This window comes from Anabrus simplex, chromosome 2 (assembly GCF_040414725.1).
Source record: "Anabrus simplex isolate iqAnaSimp1 chromosome 2, ASM4041472v1, whole genome shotgun sequence".
Taxonomy (NCBI): Eukaryota; Metazoa; Arthropoda; class Insecta; order Orthoptera; family Tettigoniidae; genus Anabrus; species Anabrus simplex.
Window position 1 is genome coordinate 1097688840 of NC_090266.1, and position 18163 is coordinate 1097707002.

Genomic DNA, 18163 nt, shown 5'->3' on the forward strand with positions numbered 1-18163 from the left:
AGAAGGAAACAATTTAAGCCATCTCCTGTAACAGCAGTTGATTCTTTCCAGGCTGATGCAATACGTAGACACGTGTGCGATTATCACAGCAGGAAGAAATACCCTATCGTGGCAAAATTACTAGTCTCCCTTAAACAGGAAAAGCTTTTTTCTCCAGGGACAAATCTTTCTTAAAATTGGTACTGCGCAAGAAAACTGTTGCTTGAAAAGTCCCACATCGTGATGGCTAGGAGTATTTTTCTAAATGAACTTGTCGGTAAGGATCTCCACGAGGTAATATGGTTGGATGAGACGTGGGTGAATGCTGGGGAGTGCATTGCGTAAATCTTGGACTGATGACAGTCCTAAAAGCTCCGGTAATCAACCGACTGGGAAGGGCGCCAGATTAATAAAAGCACACGCAGCTTCATCCAGTGGTTTTGTGGAAGGTGGTCTTCTAATGTTCCGATCGAAAAAAAAAAAACCCGGTGATTATCACTAAGATATGGGAAATTTTCGCTTTTTAGATTGGTTTAAGAAACTCCTGCAACAGCTCAAAGGCCCTTCTGTCATTGTTATGGACACTGCACCTTACCACTCCGTAATAATGGACAAGACTCCTACTTCGAGCGCCCGTAAAGAACTGTTAATGGAATGGCTGCAAGCAAGAAATATCCCAGCGCATATGTGTATGACTAAATTAGCCTTATATGCATTGGTTAAACAAAACAAACCGGTTTCACCGACGTACGTAGTCGATGAGGTAGCGAAGGAACTAGGACACAAGGTTGTTAGGTTGCTGCCGTACCACTGTCACTTCAACCCTATTGAGGTGGTATGGAGTGAAGTGAAACATTACGCACGCACAAATAACAAATCCTTCACAATTACTGAAGTGGAAAGATTGTTCCGAGAGGGTATTGCTCTAGTGGATGCGGCTTCGTGGGGGAAGAAAGTTAGCGGTATCGCAACATTAATTAACTCGGCGATGGCAATAGATGGCATCATCAGTGACTGTCAGGAGTTGATGATCTGCCTGGACGTCAACGACGGCGAAGAGGAAAAAACAACGGCAACAACGAAGGCCACGGTAGTGATGGCAGTGATCTGGAGGGTATAGAGCTTCTACCAATGTGAATAAGTTAAGAAAAATAACGTTTCTGAATTTTCGTAAATTTAATACATTGTACTCGAAATCTTTTGTGTTAGCACCGGTGTATATTATTGTTACATTTATTGGTGTATTTTAAGTGAGATTCTTGTCTGCCGATTTCTTCCGCATTCTGTAATATCGCGATAATAAGAACTTCGTAGTAGATTTATCTCTTATTTTGTGTGATATATTTAAATCGGTGTGTTGAAAGTGCGATTGTTGTCGGCCGATTTCATTTGTATCGTGTATCATCCCGATGGCATTAAAAACATTTCTCTCAAGTTTCTAAAATCTTACGTGTCGTGCAATCAGCTGTTAAGCCCCATTCACAATGCAAACGTAACGTAACGTAACGTAACGTAACGTAACGTAACGTAAAATTAAAATTAACGTTAACTTAGAAGTTAGCGGCCATCTTATCTAATGGATCCATTCACAATGCGCCGACGTAAACTTAGCTGCGAGTCCGTAAAATTAAGGGATTGAAAACTCCAAGCTCTTGCGGTTAATTTTACGTTAACTTTAAGAACCAGCCAATCAGAGCAGAGGTAAAGATTGTGTGTTATGCACGATATAATGACTTCTTTCGACGAAACACTTGTAATTCTCTTTCAAAATAATCTGTGTATAAGCTATGTATGATAGAAGGAAAAAGAATTACAAATACGCTATACCGAAAAATAATAGGTGGAAATTAATATCCTGTAGCAATGAAATCTGACAATAAATGGCGGGAGACAAGCTCGCAGCGCTGGCAAACGGACGAGAGACAATCCCTGTCATAAATATATATATATTTCTATATTTCTTAACATTATGACGGACTACTAGCTTACGAAAACGATATCATCCAAACAAATAGATCCAAACATCTCATCGGGGTGTGATAGACAGGGTCATAGATGTCGGTAAAGGAGACCTTACATTTCTTTTTATTAGAAAAGGGGAAGCAAATCGTAAGAAAGGCAAAACAGTTCAGGTTTCATCCGCATGTCCAAAACGAACTGATGAGGGTCATTTCTTACAGTAGATTACCGAAATCGCCCTGAGATAACCTTCTTTGATTCAAGGGATGAATCAATTTTCTGCACCGTTGTTTAGATCGCCTTTTCAGGTACCGTAGGCCTACACAGCTCCCAGGAGCAAAGCAATAGATTTTTGAAGTAATATGAATTCCGCTACCACGTTGTTTGATTCCATAGAGGTATTGAAATATAAAACTGCGAGATAGCCCAAAACCTGGCTTCCGTACTAAATAACATGGCAGTGTTTTGATTGGCTGCTGTGTACTCTTTACGTTAATGTTGCGTCCTCTATTGTGAATACCACAAATTTTACGTTAATTTTACGGTTACGTCACGGCGTTAAGTTTACGGTTACGTTTGCATTGTGAATGGGGCCTTATGGTGGCAACATCGCTTCATGCGCCACTGCAGTGTGACCAACGTTTTGCGTAGCTGCCATGTGCAACCTTACGCCAGCCCACCTATAGTGTTCACAGGTACAAGATGTGGTGTTAGTGAGAAAAAGCCAAATGCCCCTAGTTTCATGCTACTGACTTTTTGGGTTGAATTCATCCTGAAAAAAATTGGTCCAGCATACTCATCAATTGATAGATAATCACACTGTGATTGTATAATTTGAGTACCTCACATACATTTACACTTAGAAAATGAAAACCTGGCTGACTAAATGTACGGTCACAAGACCAAAGATATACAGACAAATACAGTAGAGACAATACGCGACACTGAGCGAGATAGAGAGGGACAGCTATTGGAGCTCTCTCTAGCGAGTAGACCTGAAAACTACTGATTCTGTTATAAGAGCACATGTATTTTTGTGTGAAGTTTTTGGTGTTATTTATGCGTTTTCAGTGAGTTGACATAACTAAATGGTAGCGTGTGTCATTCCTTGATATCTCCTCTCAACATGAGGGGAAAGGTATGTGCTGTGTTTGGCTGCAGTAACTATGAAGTAAAGAAGAATGCGCGGTCGTTCTTCAGGTTCCCTCGTGACAAGAAAATGTAAGTAATATTGTGTTTGCATATATATTCTCCCAGTGACAGAGATCTTTATAGTACTTCATAATCATCTGACCTGCTCGACCCATATTTTAACTGGCTTAAAATGTAATACGCATATTTTATTGTATAGTGCAGCAGTTAACCTTCAATGCCGATGTGTTGTTGTAGGTGTGATCTGAGGGTTTTGAAATGTCACAGGAGTGATTTGGATAAGGTGTACAAGAAAGAAGGGACGTTACGCTTATATAAGAATTATAAGATCTGTTCAGATCATTTCCAGGCCAGCGACTTTAAAAATCCTCGACTGTACAGCCAAGGGTATGTTATATTTTTACTCTAATTGTACGAAAAATATTCCTCAGAGCATCACTATCGACAACATTTCCATACTTTTCTTTCTTTTATCCCTCTTCTCAGATTAAAGCCGGGATTTTATAGCTTTTCTTTCTGTTAGTAGGCTTCATGTTAAGAGGAAAACTGTCCAGCTATTAAATGTTAATTCATTCGATATGTGTAAGGAATGTGCCGATATTTTTATTGACAAGTATCTTAATGTGATGATACAATGTTTTTAAATGAGAAAAAAGACGAATCCAACCGTAAGAGTTCAGCTAAAAAAGTAATGCATAAATGAAAGATCAAGCCATTTCACAGCAGTCCATTTCACATCTTGTTTATAGGTCTAATTTCAATCTTATAATAATAAACTTTTAAATGATTCTTCATTCATTTATCCAGAATTGCTTTAGCAACTTCGAAGTTAATATCTCAATAACACTTTCTTTCTAGGCGTAAGTTATTTATCCATTTCCGTATATACATTTCCATTGATATTTGAATTTAGCACGATTTTTTCAGGTCAAGTCACTAGGAGCGCCACCGTCGAACTGTCTCCCATGTTAGCAAGGTTAAATCCGTAAGTGTCGCGTATTGTCTCTACTGTATTTGATACAGGTTTGATTAAAAAGAAAATATGTCGAAACAGACTTAACAAGCATAGCTGCTCTATCTGTTATCAGCTTAATGAACTAATACAACTGGCAGCCACTAGATGCGTCTGTAATTCTCACAAAGCATGTGTGCTCAAGTTCAAAGGTACATTGTTTCATAGGTACAACAGTCTCCTCCACTCTCCTTTTAGATGGTCGCTAAGGGCTTTAAAAATTGCGGAGCGACTTAACTGATACCATTATCTGATGGAGGAAGGAAGGGACTATATTTTTACGAACAAAAAACTGTTTTGTTCTTAAAAAAATCAAATATTTTAGTCATAACTCCCCTTAAATATTATATATATTAAGTATATATTGTACCAGGAAAGCCTAGGTCCTGGTCCATAGTTATTAAAAGAAATGTTGTTCCAGCATATAAGATCCGTCCGACGTACGAACATCTAAGTAAAGGAATGTTCCAGTATGTACCAGACTCCACGAGTGCGCTAGGCCGAGTCAAGTGACGTCACCTGTCGTTCAAAGCTCACCTCCCCTAGAGATATTTCTCGAAAATATCTTTCTTTTTGCAAGTTTTCAACGCCTGTACCAATTTTAACGGAACAAACGCTAAATTGTAGAAGACGTCATGAAAATTAACCTCTATAAATTCCAAATTAATCCATCCTATGGTTGCTGAGTTACAATGATTTAAAATCTGACAGAAATTACGCACTCACGGTCACATGGCCGAGAGGAACTACCCCTCCCAGCGCCAGCTATATATGCCACTGGGTCAAGGCTAACAGGTAGTGGTATGTTGAGTTGAGTTCAGTTCATTGCAAGCAGTCCAGTCTAGCAGTGCAGTATGTGTATGAGTAAGAGAGAGGGGAGACTGGCCCTCACATAGTATGTTCGTGCAGTCTCGAAGACAGTACTTTTCGTCGTGTTTCGCGGAGACGAAATTACGGGCTAGTAAATCGCCATCGTACTTGAAAAAAAAAGACGTCGCACCGTAAGTAGTCTATTGTGCCGCGACTACGATGTAACTTACAGACATTTCGACCTATAACACGTACGAAATCAGTGAAGTTCGAAGTTATATATTGGACATTCACAACATGACGTGTGGACTTAATTAATTGCACACAATATTAAATTACCAACAGAAACTGTCGTGTACAGTAACTAACTACTCTAGAACTTATTTTCTAACATAGCACATCCTTGGACTGTGTCTTTTTATTTATGTGCCATATTAGGACATGACGTGTTACAGTGATAAACTTAGTGAAAGTTAAGAACCTTTTCTAAAATAATATAGTTCTATCAACATTAGAGAATCAGTGTTATCTGTCAGGACAACGATTCAAAGACTGTGGTTAGAGACGGTAATGAGAAATATTACGTGTTTGCACTGTGTTGGACGTTCTCAGTGACAGTTTAAAATAGTTTTTTTTTTTTTGCAACAAGGACTGTGATCACTCATTTGACGTCCTAAAATTAACATAGCATCTGTAAATACTACTTGCATGTTCCGTGTGTTAAGATCATTTCCACGAGCAGCAGAAATCTTCAGAAAATTCTACAAGATCCAACTACTTTCATCATCCGCACCCGCGGAATGTTCCAGATTCTCATCAGTATTCGTAAGCCAAGTTTTTTAATAAGTGAGTAGTCACAAACTGACTTTCTTTTTTTTTCTTTCTTACCAATCGTGAACAGTGGTTTACCCAGTGCTGCGTGTGACGATACTTCGTAGTTTTCCACCATTACTCAAAATTCATCTTTTAATGATAAATCTATTTTTAAAATCTATTTCACATAAGAAACACTCTAGGAGTTTCAAGTGTTCTATGTTTAAAGGCTCATAAACCGAGAAACTCTCAACAGAAGTTCAAATTCTTATTTTCAATTATAAGTGTGCTCATGTCATGTCATAATACTTAGAAAGACTTTAGGTGAAAAACTGACACTTATGTTTTTGCAAAAGACTATTGGATCTGTGAGATTTATTTATTTTCACAAATTGCATTCAAGAAGATTTACGTTAACCCTTTTGATTTTAACAAGTTATTTGCATTCTATATCGACATTGCAGGGTGGTGAATTGATTAACATTATTAATAAATTGTTTGAAAAAGGGTATAACCATCTATTATTCGCCCTGCGAGTCTATCCTGCTCTGTACCGGCTCCAAAAAACCAACTTCCACTACCTGAGATCCTTCTCGTGCCTTACGCCCCGAACTTTTACTGGTACAATATGAAGAACTTATACTCCTCACCTTTAAATAGTCAGTTTGCCTTCAGGTATTCGAGATGGTTTATTAGACTGCTGTAGACCAATAGCAATTTTAAAGATGTCACAAATAAATATGTATCACACTACAAATATTTGCAAATCACTGTAATCATGTCCTAATGCATACATTTGCAGCTCAACTGCTCACCGGATAATGGAGCTGCTACATTTTTATAAAAGAGGTTAACATTTGTTCGGTTGAAGCTGGTAGCTCGTGAGGGACTTGTTGCCTCAGGTTTCCTTAGAGAAAGTTTGTCACAGTGACGCTTCATAAAAAGACGCATCATCATTCACCTTCTCGATAAAGGATCTATTTAACGTATGTGCCTCCTGATATGTGCTATTCGTTTACATCCAAGGATCACTATTCTTAGTAAAAATCAAAAAATATTTCATAGAATAATTATTGACAATTTATTTACCTGTAATGTGCCTGTGCTAACTCCTGATGCTGCACTACCAACACTAGCCACATCAAAATCCTGCATAGTACCGAATGCTACAGGTGTTGCTTCTTGTTCTTCAATAATACCTTGAGCTGATAAATTCAGTAACGATAAGCTCATCTCATTTTCAGCACTCTTGTTATGATCCTCATGGATAGCTCTGCTTGTATCCAGTCCATCTGCCAACAAAATTGAATGATGTTAATCAAAGGACTGTAATTAAACTGTTTAAATGGTTTTTAACATGGCACTGGAGCTCCTCATATATGCATTATACATAGCAGTAAATATACCATGAAGAAATACCTGAACAAAAGAGAGGGAACACCGATGCGCCACTGTGCTAACACATGAGAAGATATCGGAGAAATGAATGAAGGCGATAACGGAGTGTGGATTAACAGAGAGCCGACCAGGAAGATCAGCAGTGGATCTCATTTGTAGTGAGACAGCTACTGAACAACATAAAAACTACAGTGTAACTAAAAAAGAAAAGAAAAAAGAAATGCTGGCATTTTTGCAAAAACGCAGGTGGTTGGTAGCATTGAATGACTTCTAAAATGCTGCTCACATCGTCCGGCCATTTAGTAATTGTGGAGCAGTAGAGTTGTAGGCAGCACGATATTGTGTCAAAACATATTACATGAACGGCTGTGAGTAGACTGTGAGTAGATAATTTCAGCATCATTTCATTTCAACATCGTGCAGCATGGTGGTGTTCAATCAGCACATCTAATTAACCCAGGGCAATTTTCCACAACAGATTGACGGAAGATGGAGTAAGGGGCAGAGACAGCGAATAATGTTATTTGTTTTTACGTCCCCCTAACTACTTTACACACACATCACAAATATTCATGACAATATTGTTTGCCAACCATGTCATTTCAAGGAACTGTGACACTGCATGACCCCCAAGATCGAATGGTCTTACAGACTTATTTCTTCTTCTTCTTGTAGGGTCATCCTAAGGGTGAGGTTTACTATATCCAATCTTCCATGGCAGAAGAAGTGAAAGCAAAAACAAGAGAGGAAATCGGTAGAATTCCTGTTGAAATGTTGCATCAAGTCATACAAAATGAGAGACTGCGAGAATGTCTGCGCAGAGAAAGTTATCATCAAGAAATGAATTATCGGTATGAAATTCAACATTGGCATATTCTGTACTTTAAGTCGAAAAACATGAAGGTTAGTAAAGTAGATATTCTCTTCTATTAATCTCAGTTGGAGTATGAGAAGGGCTTTGTGATGGGTCTTTCTGGATGAGAAAGCATATGCAGACACAAAGTTTGTAAAGTGCTTCAAATAAAGGGAAAGAGTACAGTAATAACTGGAAGTGCTGAGAGTATAGATGAGGAGTCAGAGCTGGGTGAACGTTAGCATTGTAAGGACAGTTGCAGTTCAGGCTGAAGAATGATCTCGGATAAGGACGAGCTGCCACACCACTACTCTTCATTACAGTTGTGGACAGGGTACTACAGAACATGAAGGGAAGGATTGGAGAACGTAAGATTAAAGTAATATTACTTGCAGATAATTTGACGATATGGGGGAAAAGTGAAAAGTACAACAACAGCTGAAGGAAACAGTTACACTATACTGGATGAAGTTCTCTGCAAAGAAGAGTGAAGTAGTCATTGTAACATGCATGAAGAGAGATGGGATTTCGTATTATTATTATTATTATTATTATTATTATTATTATTATTAACAAATAGACTGCAAATGTGGATGTCCCAGTGGCAATGTAAGCTGAAAAATCATACAGCAAATAAATGAAATTGAAACATACATTACACAAAAAATTAACAGCAAAAGAATTACATAAAAACAACCTATTACAAGAAACTAAATCAACAAGATGTTACATGATAATGAAATAGAATTAAAAATAAATCATTAAGAATACAGATAATAGTTTAAAATCAAAGATTAAATTACTTATGAGCAGTGTATAATAAAATAACTGCAAACTATCACATGGGAATTCACACACAGTTCACATAATATGGGCCTATGGTAACTTAAAATATTTGCGTAACATGCGGAGAGGAAAAACTGCACAGGGAAATGTGATTGAGAAAATTCGAAGAAACAGAAAGGAAAAACGAATGGGGTAGAAAAACAGGGGATTTCTTCAAGTTTGAAAAAAAGCTAATTTGGAGAAAAGAAGTGTTGGAGAAAAGAAGTGTTGTAGAAAAGGAAAATATATATTTTTACAAAACCAATTACACACACATATTGATCAATGGGTCAAGGACACGACTAAAGGAGACAAAAGCAGAATGCAGGCCTGCAATATACAGTTCCGAGGAGAGTGACAAGACTGGACAAATGGAGAAATGAATGGGTAACAATTAGTGGAGGGGGAAACTGTACAGTCAACAGAAAGAAAAATAATACGATTACAGTGAAGAGAATAAAGGAAGACCCAATGCCAAGAATGATGTACAAAATGAAACTGGATGACTGGAAAGAACTAGAACTGAATTTGAATTTATTGAACATTTACATGCCATTGAAGCTGAAAAGCCCCATTATATAGCATCTTCATATAATAATATACAGGTTTATGAACACACTAAGTTATTAACATATTAAATTAAAAATTAAACTTAAACATGGATTTAAATTTACAAGAATCTAAAACAAAAGCAGCGAGTAAAACAATTCTAAGAAATATACATTTTTCTGATTGATAGACACTAAATTGCGCGATCTCAGCCCACTGCGTACTCCTCCAGGAAGAAAGATGTTAAGTACTGTTTTAGTTGAGTACAGTTAGTGCTATATGTGAAACGGTGAAGATTACAGACGTTAGAGATACGTGATGCCGTGCAAACAAAAGATTTGTTAAATTTAGTGGTACGATGAAGGGGACTTGGAAGGGGAGTCTAAACCTATTATCTGTTATTACATAACTCCATAGGTTTAAACGCGTTATAAAACTACTGTCCAATTTGCACAATAGCCTCCTCCTGCGATATATCCAGTTAGAGCATTGTCTTCCTTCGCTGCAATTGTAAGGAACAGATATCCCAAGCTCGGAAATTGTCTACACAACAGGTATTAAGAACAATAAACGTGCCACGGCTGCACATCAGGCGACAAGGCAGATGATCTGAGTTTCCTCCACGGAATCTTAAATGGGCATTACCGCCCTCCACCACATTCACCACACTCAGCACTGAATACTTCAACGATCTTTTCTAATTCACCACCAAACTATATTTAACACTATTAATAAGAGACAAGAGCTTGATATTGCATGAAGTAAAAGTATATTCCCGAGGGGTGTAAACAGTATCTTAAGAATAAGTGTATGTGTAGTGGTTATACTGACATCTTGACCCACGACGACTTTGCTATGAACATGAACATTCGCATGGTATTCGATTTGGGCAGTTACTAAAAGGCTGTGTACCTGATCAATTAGGGGCCGGATTTTGACGTCATTTTTTTTACTGAGCTGTCTAAAACAATGCTGAAGTACATAGAAACTCAGGCCGGGCCACCCCGTCTTCAAATATGTCATTTTTATTTTGCGTCTTTTTGCATTTTTGCTATTTTTCCATTTTAAGAGCATTTTTAAGTTCGGCAGATTTTTTTGGTCATATTTTAGAGAAATCGGCCTTTTAAAGTGATTTTTTTTCCAAATTAGTCATGTCACAGCTTTATATGAGGGAGTTAAGAACAAGCTAGTAGCTTATACAAGATAATTTAAAATATTGAAATACAATATTTCACTATTGCTATTGGTAGTAAAAAATATATCTTGGATGCAGAAGGTTATGTGGGTAGGTATGCAGATGTTCTTGTTTTCGTCGCAAACCAGTTATTAGCGGAATGGAATGTTACCTGCTCTGTTGACCACGGTCAGCTGTGGTGGGATAGAAAGGGGAAGGGTTGGATAGTCTTGTCTCAGTTCCGCATAGTTCACGGCGAGAGATATTAGTTCATTGCCGCTTTCAAAATGCCTAAAATAAAACCGTGTGTGTCAGTGCATTTAATACAACTAGTATCTAAATTTGGTGACAATGTGTTTTCTACCGATGGAAGCACATTGTTTTGCAAACTGTGTGGAACTAAAGTAGCTGCTGAAAGAAGAGTTACTGTAACGCAACATATCGGTCTCGATAAACACATTCGTGCTCTTCAGTGTGTTTCAAATAAACCTGCAACTCACCGCTTACTGCCTTCAGTTGCTTCGACTTCCCGCAAGTCCTCACAGTTCAGTAAAGAATATTGTGTGATGTATTTGTATCTGCAAACATTCCGCTGTATAAACTCAACAGTCCGAAATTACGTGGATTTTTGGAAAAACATACGAATCAAGAAATACCAGACGAATCAACTTTACGTAAGAACTATTTGCCGCAGTAAGACACATTAAACAAAATAATATCTGAAACTCGCGGAAAGAAGATATGGGTGTCAATCAACGAAACTTCAGATGCTATGGGGCGTTATATAGCCAACGTTGTGATCGGAACTTTAGAAGTGCATACACCAGGTGAAATATTTTTATTGACTAGCGAAGTGTTAGAAAAGACCAATTATTCTACGATATCAAAACTGATAGTGCTGTTTCCTCTGTGGCCTGAGGGCATCAAACATGACGATGTACTTTTATTTTTATCTGATGTTGCACCGTATATAGCACGAGCAGCTAATTCATTGAAGGCACTCTATTCTAAAATGTCCGATGTAACATGCCTTGCCCATGGACTGCACAGAGTTGTGAAGAAGTAAGGGCTCTTTACCCCAGTGTAGAGAAGCTTACAGTACGCGAACGTTAAGTTTTCTTAAAAGCACCCTCGCGAGTCACACGTTTCAGAGCTGAAGCTCCAGACACTGCATTACCTTCACAACCTATCATAACATGCTAAGGCACGTGGTTAAACGCGTGTATGTATTATTGCGAACACTTCCAAGTTAGTGAAGGACATAGTGCAGAGTTTTGACAGTGAAGAAGCTACAGCAAAAAAAAAAAAAAAAAAAAAAAAAAAAAAAAATTGCCCAGGACATGCTATCTAAACCAAACATTGAAGGTAGTTTGACATTCATAAAATCAAATTTCGCCTACTGACAGCAACAATCACATCGTTGGAGAAAACGGGCGAAGAAATGGTTGATTCCATTTCCTTAATCAACCGGGTGGGAACTAGTCTTAGCAACAATTGTGGCGAATTTGCTGCGGGTATTGCATCAAAACTGAAGAAAGTGCTGGACAAATACACCGGGTATAAAACATTATGCAAAATCTTAGACATTATTTATGGTGAAAACTACTGCATGGATGGGATCGAGGAGGATTTAGCAGCAAACGACCTTCCTCACTACAAGTACGCTCCGATAACATCAGTTGATGTTGAATGCAGCTTTTCGAGGTATAAAAAATTGTTGGCTGATAACCGCAGATCATTTACATTTGACAACATCACAATGCCATTCGTAGTGCAGTGCAACTCAGACTAAAGTGAACATAAATCTTTGTTATATCGTATTATGAAAGTTTACATTTGTCAATTAGTCTGTTGACATTACAAGTGACATACGTTCAATGTAGCTGTATCTTATGCTTTGTGATTAAATAAATAAATAAATAAATAAATAAATAAATAAATAAATAAATAAATAAAGGTAGAATGGAGTATTCAGTTGAGAACTGTGTGCGTAGGAACAGCAACTGACATCTCGCTACGCTCATGAAGTTTCAACCATCGCAGATGTAAGAGGGAGTTGTGTGTTCATAACGCCTGACATTCGTTACGTAACGAACACATGCGTTTAGTACCCCTCTCTAATTTGATGTTCAAAGTTTCAGGTAAGTCGTTATATAATTCCGAACCATAGTCAACGATTAGAAACAAGTTTTGGCATGAAGAGTGGTATACACGAGACGTTATGTTTCAAAATATGCATGGATGACAACGTTTTGGATCACATTTGACGTACGAGACGAGGATAAGGTTCTGTCGAAACTAGATCTAGACTGATGACGGTGTCGCTGTAATGGATTTCTGTATCTGGAATATTTATTGTTGGGAGGGAGGAAGACCGAGACGAACTGATAAAAATTGTGGTTATATTTCTTTCTTGTTTTTATGTTCAGAATTTTGAATACTAATACCATACAAAAAATTTAAAACAGGGCGAGTCGGCCGTGCGGTTAGGGAACGCAGCTGTGATCTTACATTCGGGAGGTTCGAGCCCCATTATTGGCAGCCTTGAAGATGGTTTTCCGTGGTTTCCCCATTTTCACACCAGGCAAATGCTGGGTCTGTACCCTAATTAAGACCACGTCCGGTACCTTCCCACTCCTAGGCCTTTCCTATCCCATCGTCGCCATAAGACCTATCTGTGTCGGTGCGACGTAAAGCAAGTTTTTTTTAAAAAGTTATAATTCATAATACACTGCTGTTTGGAGAAGGTGAAACACTCTGAAGCAATGGTCGGAAACATTCCAAAATCAGGACTTGTAGGACAGCGGAACCGTAATAAGTGATTTAAATTTCAGAGAGATGGCGTGCACGTAGACCCAGCAGTACCCTCCTGTGTGTGTGACCGGCCAGGTCAGTGTTTTTTAATGCTATTTATTCGGGGCGTCGACCTAAGACGATCTTTTGCCCCTATTTTGCACTATATGTTATGAATCTGCGTGTATGTGGAAATTGCAAGAGTGTAAAGTGTTGAATGTGAAGAAAAGAACATTATGGACGACACAAACACCCAGTACCCATGCCAGGGATATTAATCATTTACAATTAAAAACCCCTGGCCCGGCCGGGAATCGAACCCGGGGCCGCCGGGTGACAGGCGGACGCGTTGCCCCCTACACCGCGGAGCCGGACCACGTCAGTGTTACGCAACGCTCAGACGGTGCGGAGCCGTCATACGAAGTGGAAACGTGTACCCAAGTGCCACTATGCCTCGCCGACATTAAAGGGTGGAATACCAGCATGTGAGTGGGTTCGAACGGGGCAGAATGATTGGCTTCTTGGAGGTGGGTCTGTCGTTCCGTGATATTGCGGCTCGTACAGGGCACGCTGCTTCAACAATGAGACGTACTGTATGTGGAACCAGTGGAGAGAAGAGGGCCGTACACAGCGCCGACACTGTAGTGGACGACACAATGTGACTTGTACTACTGCTTCCCTGGCCTGCGCGTTCGCCTGACATGTCGCCCATCGAACATGTCTGGGATATGGTCGGTCGGCAACTTGTTCGTTCAGGTCCTCCTGCAGCCACTGTTGATTTGTGGACGCACCTACAAACCGCGTGGAAGATTATTTCCCAGCAACATATTCAGGTGGCCTTTGATTCAATGCCACGATGTCTAGAGGCTCTGATTGCAGCGCGTGGTGGCGCTACGCCGTACTGAAGTCCCACAGTCACCGTGCATGTGCAGGTTTAATTGTAATAATTTGTGTCTTGCCATGTTCCTAACCTCTGGAATAAACTGCATTGTGATCACAGCTCTCTCCGAACAGCAATGTATTTGTGCTTGTAGTTGTTTTTTTTTTTTTTTGCTAGGGGCTTTACGTCGCACCGACACAGATAGGTCTTATGGCGACGATGGGATAGGAAAGGCCTAGGAGTTGGAAGGAAGCGGCCGTGGCCTTAAGTAAGGTACAGCCCCAGCATTTGCCTGGTGTGAAAATGGGAAACCACGGAAAACCATCTTCAGGGCTGCCGATAGTGGGATTCGAACCTACTATCTCCCGGATGCAAGCTCACAGCCGCGCGCCTCTACGCGCACGGCCAACTCGCCCGGTGCTTGTAGTTGTTTCTGTAGAATTAAAATGGGGTAGTTCGTAAGAAGAGAAAAATAATATTTCAATCAAATCAATACTAATTAAGGACTCCTACATATTTAATGAAAATATGTCTCAATAATTCAAGAATTAATATAGGCCTATTTAAAACCTGCAAATTAAATAATATATTTCACACTAATAATGGCGTATGGCCTCCGGAGAGGCCTGGTGCAGGTCTTTTTCTAGTAGACGGCCTATTAGGCGGCCTGCATGTCTGATGATGAGGGCCCTACCTAGGATGATTTCTAATGTTGAATACGCCACACACCCAGCCCCAGAGCCATTGGAATTAACCAATTTAGGTTAAAATCCCCGATACCCGGCCGGGAATCGAACCCGGGACCCTCTGAACCGAAGGCCAGTAGGCTGACCATTCAGACAACGAGTCGGACAACACTGATAGTACTGAACTGAAACAAAATAAACTTAGCCGGGCTGAGTGGCTCAGACGGTTGAAGCGCTGGTCTTCTGACCTCCACGTAGCAGGTTCGATCCTGGATCAGTCCGGTGGTATTTGAACGTGTTCAGATACGTCACCCTCGTGTCAGCTGACTTACGGGCACATAAAAGAAATCCTGCGCGACAAAATTCTGGCACCTCGGTGTATCCGAAAACCATAAAAATAGTGGGACGTAAAATAACGACATTATTATTCAATACAAGCTTAGATCCAAGTGAGGTTTTTAGATATCTTTCTTGTTTACCAGTTCCTCAATGTTGGAGTCGTGTATGATGCTGCCAGAAACAGCAGGTTTTTAAGATGATCAGAGTGTGTTCATCGATATTTGTTTCATCAAGGTCCTAAAAGAGAAATGTGGTGTTGTTTGGTTTTTCTTCTTTTTCTTTAACATTTGAATATTGACCCAAGCATACAGCAGTATCGCAAGGCCACGTCCTGAAGCGGTGGAAACTGACAGAGATGACATTTCCAAAAGAAAAATTCTTGGTTAGCTGGGTTTCCAAGGACCTCCTTGACCTTCCAGTGAACTGCAGTATAGTTCAGGAGCGAGCGCGTTCTGCACTATTCTGTACGGTTCCATTGCTAAATGGTTAGCGTACTGGCTTTTGGTCACAGGAGTCCCGGGTTCGATTCCCGGAAGAGTCGGGAATTTCAACCTTAATTGTTTAATTTCGCTGGCACGGGGGCTGGGTGAATTTGTCTCATTCATCATCATTTCATCCTCATCACGACGCGCAGGTCGCCTCTGGGAGTCAAATCAAAAGACCTGCACCTGGCTAGCCGAACTTGTCCTCTGACACTCCCGGCACTAAAAAGCCATACGCCATTTCATGCACTATTCTGATTGCAGAGATCAACGAGTCTGTGCTCGTACCATATGAAGGCGTTTGGGCGGCTGCCTCTACTGGAGAGCAAAGGGGAGAAAACTGGACAATTGTACAAGAGAGAACATAGAAAGATATGAAATGTGTTCTCAACAGACCTCGCCGAAGGCTAGAAACTTAATGACTTATTGTGAGTCAAAAATATAAATATTATGAAACATGATAAAATTAACATAGTAAATGTAATTTTAACTGGTGCAAGTATATTCGTACAGACACAAGAGAATGGGTGGTTTAAAAATGCAGTTCTTTGTTTACTTGTATAAAGCCATCAATTAAGGCTAGAAAATAGCGCAACATTATACGGGACAGCTTACCTGTAAGCAGATGACTTTTTAAGAAGACTTTTTTTGGCAAGTTGCTTTACGTCGCACCAACACAGATAGGGCTTATGGCGACGATGGGACAGGAAAGGCCTAGGAATGGGAAGGAAGCGGACGTGGCCTTAAGGTACAGCCCCAGCATTTGCCTGGTGTGAAAATGGGAAACAACGGAAAACCATCTTCAGGGCTGCCGACAGTGGGGTTCGAACCCACTATCTCCCGAATACTGGATACTGGCCGCACTTAAGCGACTGCAGCTATCCAGCTCGGTAGTAGACGTTTTCAGATTTGTATTAGTGTTATATTCAGTACACCGGGTTCGATTCCCGGACGGGTTGGGCATTTTATCCTTCACTGGTTAATTCCAATGGCCCGGGGTTTGGGTGTTTGTGCTGTCCAACATCCCTGCAACTCGCACACCACACAACACTATCCTCCACCACAATAACACTCAGTTACCTACACATGGCAGATGCCACCCATCTTCATCTGAGGGTCTGCCGTACAAGGGCTGCACTCGGCTAGAAATAGCCACACGGAATTATTATTATTATTATTATTATTATTATTATTATTATTATTATTATACTTAAGGTGCCCTAACAAATGTACGTATTTTGTTAAAACAGTATGATGATGCCCAGTTCGACTCATTGGCTGAATAGTCAGCGTTGAGGCATTCGGTTCAGAGGGTCCCGGGTTCGATTCCCGGCTGGGTCGGGGATTTTACTCGTCTCTGAATAATTCTTCTGGCCCGGGGACTGGATTTTTGCGTTTGTCCCAACACTTTCCTCTTCATATTCAGACAAAACACTGCACTACCAACCACCACAGAGACACGCAATAGTGATTACATCCCTACAAATAGGGTTGTTGTCAGGAAGAGCATCCGGCCGTAAAGCAGGGCCAAATCAACATGTGCGATAGTTCGCACCCGCGACCTCACAGACGTGGGAAAACGGTAGAGAAAGAAGGAAGTATGATGCGAATTTTCTAATAATGTTATTGTTTTTACGTCCCACCAACTACTTTTGACGGTTTTCGGAGACGCCGAGGTGCCTGAATTTTGTCCTGCAGGAGTTCTACGTGCCACTAAATCTACAGACACGAGGCCGACGTATTTGAGCACCTTCAAATACCACCGGACTGAGCCAAGATCGAATCTACCAAGTTGGGGTCAAATGGCCAGCGCCTGAACCGTCTGAGCCCGGCACCAATTTTCTTTATTCTAATGCAACAGCAACTATTGCTTATAAGGACATTTCTCGTGTTTTGAGGCTAAATTTATAGATTTTCTTTGTAATATTAGGCTTCAAGTTAAAAGGCAAATTGCCCAGCTTTTCAGTGTTAATACAATGAATTATGTATGTGAAGAATGTCCCGATCTGTTTATTGATAAGTCTTAATGTGATGACAGAATGTTTTTAAATGAGGAAAAAGAAACATCTAACCATAAACGTTCAAGCAGGAATGCTACAGCAAAAAAGTAATGCGTTCAGTGCATTTCGTATATTGATTATATGCCTCATTTCTTTCTGTCTTCAAATAATACCTGCCGGGCTGAGTGGCTCAGACGGTTGAGGCGCTGGCCTTCTGACCGGAACTTGGCAGGTGCTATCCTGGCTCAGTCCGGTGGTATTTGAAGGTGCTAAAGTAAGTCAGCCTCGTGTCGGTAGATTTACTGGCACGTACAAGGACTCCTCTTCCGGTACCTCGGCGTCCCGGAAAACCATAAAAATCTAGTTGATGGGATGTAAAACCGTTAACATTATTATTCACTTTATTATGCGGATTATTGGCAGGTACCAACATCTCGCAAAGGTTTTTCTACAATTCGG

The 18163-nt window shown here is 40.1% G+C and overlaps 1 protein-coding gene across 2 annotated transcripts in view; it reads right to left on the reverse strand.

Moving 5' to 3' along the window:
• The window catches only part of LOC136864720 (KN motif and ankyrin repeat domain-containing protein 2), a 480434-nt gene that overhangs the window by 108182 nt on the left and 354089 nt on the right, over window positions 1-18163 (reverse strand). For both annotated transcript variants that reach the window (XM_067142058.2, XM_067142057.2), the window contains exon 5: window positions 6815-7017. In XM_067142058.2, coding sequence (XP_066998159.2) covers window positions 6815-7017 — 203 coding nt within the window. The remainder of the gene's footprint in view (window positions 1-6814; window positions 7018-18163) is intronic.